Source organism: Myotis davidii, unplaced genomic scaffold, assembly GCF_000327345.1.
Source record: "Myotis davidii unplaced genomic scaffold, ASM32734v1 scaffold341, whole genome shotgun sequence".
NCBI classification, from domain to species: domain Eukaryota; kingdom Metazoa; phylum Chordata; class Mammalia; order Chiroptera; family Vespertilionidae; genus Myotis; species Myotis davidii.
In genome coordinates, this window is record NW_006291021.1 from 132,401 (window position 1) to 136,696 (window position 4,296).

The window sequence follows — 4,296 nt, forward strand, 5'->3', positions numbered from 1 at the left end:
GTGAAAGAAAGAGACTTCCAAGTCCAGGAAGCGCAGAGAACCCCAAACAAAAGGAATCCAAAGAGGACCACACCAAGACACATCATAATTAAAATGCCAAGAGCAAAAGACAAAGAGAGAACCCTAAAAGCAGCAAGAGAAAGACAGTCAGTTACCTAAAGGGAGTACCCATATGAATGTCAGCTGATTTCTCAACAGAAACTTTGCAGGCCAGAAGGGAGTGGCAAGAAATATTCAAAGTGATGGATACCAAGAACCTACAACCAAGATTACTTTACCCAGCAAAGCTATCATTCAGAATTAAAGGTCAGATAAAGAGCTTCACAGATAAGAAAAAGCTAAAGGAGTTCATCACCACCAAACCAGTATTATATGAAATGCTGAAAGGTATTCTTTAAGAAGAGGAAGAGGAAGAAGAAAGTAAAGATAAAAATTAGGAACAACAAATACATAGCTATCAACAAGCGAATCTAAAAATCAAGTGAATAAAAAATCTCCTTGGTATTAGCACCAACTAAAGAATTGGCAGTACAGATTTATGAGGAAGCCAGGAAATTTTCATACAGATCTAGAGTTTGTCCTTGTGTTGTTTACAGTGGTGCCAATATTGGTCAGCAGACTTAGAACGTGGATGCCACTTGTTAGTAGCTACTCCAGGACGTCTAGTGGATATGATGGAAAGAGGCAAGATCGGATTAGACTTCTGCAAATACTTGGTGTTGGATGAAGCTGATCGGATGTTGGATATGGGGTTTCAACCTCAGATTCGTAGAATAGTTGAACAAGATACGATGCCACCAAAGGGCATGCGCCATACTATGATGTTTAGTGCTACTTTCCCCAAGGAAATACAGAGGCTTGCTTGCGATTTCTTGGACGAATATATCTTCTTGGCTGTAGGAAAAGTTGGCTTTACCTCTGAGAACATCACACAGAAAGTAGTGTGGGTGGAAGAGGCAGACAAGCGGTCATTTCTGCTTGACCTTCTAAATGCAACAGGCAAGGATTCACTCACCTTAGTGTTTGTAGAGACCAAAAAGGGTGCAGATTCTCTGGAGGATTTCTTATACCATGAAGGATATGCATGCACCAGTATCCATGGAGACCAATTTCAGAGAGATAGAGAGGAGGCTCTGCACCAGTTCCATCAGGGAAAAGCCCGATTCTAGTGGCTACAGCAGGAGCAGCAAGAGGCCTGGACATTTCAAATGTGAAACATGTCATCAATTTTGACTTGCTAGGTGATATTGAAGAATATGTCCATCGCATTGGCCGTACAGGACCTGTAGGAAACCTTGGCCTTGCCACCTCATTCTTTAATGAGAGGAACATAAACATCACAAAGGATTTGTTGGATCTGCTCATTGAAGCGAAGCAAGAAGTGCCATCTTGGCTGGAAAGCATGGCTTACGAACACCACTACAAGGGTAGCAGTCACGGACAATCTAAGAGTAGTCGATTCAGAGGAGGATTTGGTACCAGAGACTATCTGCAGAGCAGCTGTGCCAGCAGTTCCAGCTTCAGCAGCAGCCACAGTGGGGGAGGTGGCCATGGCAGCAGCAGAGGGTTTGGTGGAGGTGGCTATGGAGGCTTTTACAACAGCGATGGCTACAGAGGAAATTACAACTCCCAAGGGGTTGACTGCTTTGCAGTAGGTCACCCTGCCAAACAAGCTAATATGGAAACCACATGTAACTTAGCCAGACTATACCTTGTGAAGCTTTAAGAACTTGCAGTACATTACCAGCTGTGATTCTCCACTGAAATGTTTTTTTTTTAAAGGGAGCTCAAGGTCACACGAAGAGATGAACAATCAGCAGCCCTGTTTGGAAGGTGGTTTGAAGACTTCATTGCTGTCGTTTGGATTAACTCCCCTCCCACCAACCCCCATCCCAAACTGCATTTATAATTTGTGACTGAGGATCATTTGTTTGTTAATGTACTGTGAGGGGGGAGGAGAGGAACAACTGTAATAATCTGAACAATAAAGATTTATTTTAAAAATAATAAAAAGCTGTATTACATCTATACAATGGAATACTATGCTACTATAAAAAAGAAAGAACTCCTACCATTTGCAACAGCATGGATGGACCTGGAGAGTAATATGCTAAGTAAAATGAGCCAATCCGAGAGGGATAAATATCACATGACTTCACTCATTTGTGGAATATAATGAACAACATAAACTGATGAACAAAAATAGATACAGAGACATAGAAGCATTGAACAGACCCTCAAACCTCAGAGGGAAGGCGGGGGTTGGGGGGTTAAGAGATCAACCAAAGGACGTGTATCCATGCATATGAGCATAACTAATGGACACAGACAATGGAGAAGGGGCATGTGCTGGGGGGCGGGAGTGGGTGGGGAGAGGTCAGTGGAGGAAAAAGGAGACATATGTAATACTTTCAACAATAAAGAATTTTTAAAAAAATGGGATAGTACCCTCCTGATGGAGGCCTTGCAAAGCAATTAGTTTCTTGGCCCAGTAAGCAATAATAAATTTCAACTATGGTTATTGTTACTACTGTAGAATTCCATCTGCATTCCTTGAGTCTTGATAACACCCCACAGACACTTGGGACCCAAGCACTGTGGGATGCCCTCAGACTAACATAACCCAGAAAATAGGATAGTCTCTCAGATCCCGAAGCCACGAGGAAAGACACCAACGGCCTTGAGGACATGCATCCTTGGGGACCACTATCTTAAAGGTCATTTGGCAGCACAGAACACAACCCTCCCCAGAAGGAAAATCATAGGATACTGAAGTTTCTCACTGCCCCCAAGGGGAGATACTAGATGTACTGGGTTGAAGTGTCCCCCCAAGATCATGTCCTCCATGGAACCTCAGATTACGACCCTTTTTGAATATAGAATCTTTGCAGATGTAATTAAATTGTTTTAAATGTTTTTTTATTGTTTTCAGAGAGGAAAGGAGAAGGGGAGATTGAAACATCAATGATGAGAGAGAACCACTGATCAGCTGTCTCCTGCACACCCCCCACTGGGGATCAAGCCCACAACCCAGGCATGTGCCCCAACCTGGAATCGAACCCTGACCTTCTGGTTCATAATTACAGCTCAACCACTGAGCTGTAATTAAATTAAGATGAGGTCATACTAGATGAGTGTGGGCCCTACATTCAGTATGACTTGTCCTTTCAGGAAGTGAAGAGAAACGAAGACAGAGACACACAGAATGAAGAAGGACATTGAAGAGAGAGGCAGAGATTGGAGTAATGCAGCTATGAAGCCAGGAATACCGAGGATTGTGGACAACTACTGGGAGCTGGAAGAAGCAGGTAAGGAGTCTTCCTTAAAGCCTTCGGAGGAAGTATGGCCCTGCTGCCACCTTGATTTTGGATTTCTGGTCTCCAGAACTGGGGGACAGTACATGTCTGTTGTTTTAAGCCACCCAGTTTGTGGCCCTCAGAAACTGCAGGGTGGGGCAAAAGTAGGCTGACAATCATTTATATGGAAAAATAATACAATATTTAATAAATAATAATATAAGAATAAAGCCTGTGTTTTGTGTACTCACAACTGTAACCACTACAAGGGTAGCAGTCACGGACAATCTAAGAGTAGTCGATTCAGAGGAGGATTTGGTACCAGAGACTATCTGCAGAGCAGCTGTGCCAGCAGTTCCAGCTTCAGCAGCAGCCACAGTGGGGGAGGTGGCCATGGCAGCAGCAGAGGGTTTGGTGGAGGTGGCTATGGAGGCTTTTACAACAGCGATGGCTACAGAGGAAATTACAACTCCCAAGGGGTTGACTGCTTTGCAGTAGGTCACCCTGCCAAACAAGCTAATATGGAAACCACATGTAACTTAGCCAGACTATACCTTGTGAAGCTTTAAGAACTTGCAGTACATTACCAGCTGTGATTCTCCACTGAAATGTTTTTTTTTTAAAGGGAGCTCAAGGTCACACGAAGAGATGAACAATCAGCAGCCCTGTTTGGAAGGTGGTTTGAAGACTTCATTGCTGTCGTTTGGATTAACTCCCCTCCCACCAACCCCCATCCCAAACTGCATTTATAATTTGTGACTGAGGATCATTTGTTTGTTAATGTACTGTGCCTTTAACTTTAGACAACTTTTTATTTTGATGTCCTGTTGGCTCAGTAATGCTCAAGATATCAATTGTTTTGACAAAATAAATTTACTGAACTTGGGCTAAAATCAAAAAAAAAAATCTGATGAACTGAATAAACTGGTGAATATAATAGAATCAGGGGCATAGAAAGGGAATGGACTGACAATTCTCAGGGGGAAAGGGGTGGGGGGGG

The 4,296-nt window shown here is 43.1% G+C and overlaps 1 protein-coding gene across 1 annotated transcript; it reads left to right on the top strand.

The window, feature by feature from the left end:
* Positions 1-489: 489 nt before the first annotated feature.
* LOC102752272 (ATP-dependent RNA helicase DDX3X-like) lies at positions 490-1,726 on the top strand (the record flags this gene model as incomplete). The annotated part of the gene is given in 3 exon segments (XM_015564296.1): positions 490-613; positions 616-1,143; positions 1,146-1,726. Coding segments are annotated over 3 exon segments (1,233 nt in total), but the record flags the coding sequence as incomplete, so codon positions are not given.
* Positions 1,727-4,296: the final 2,570 nt, after the last annotated feature.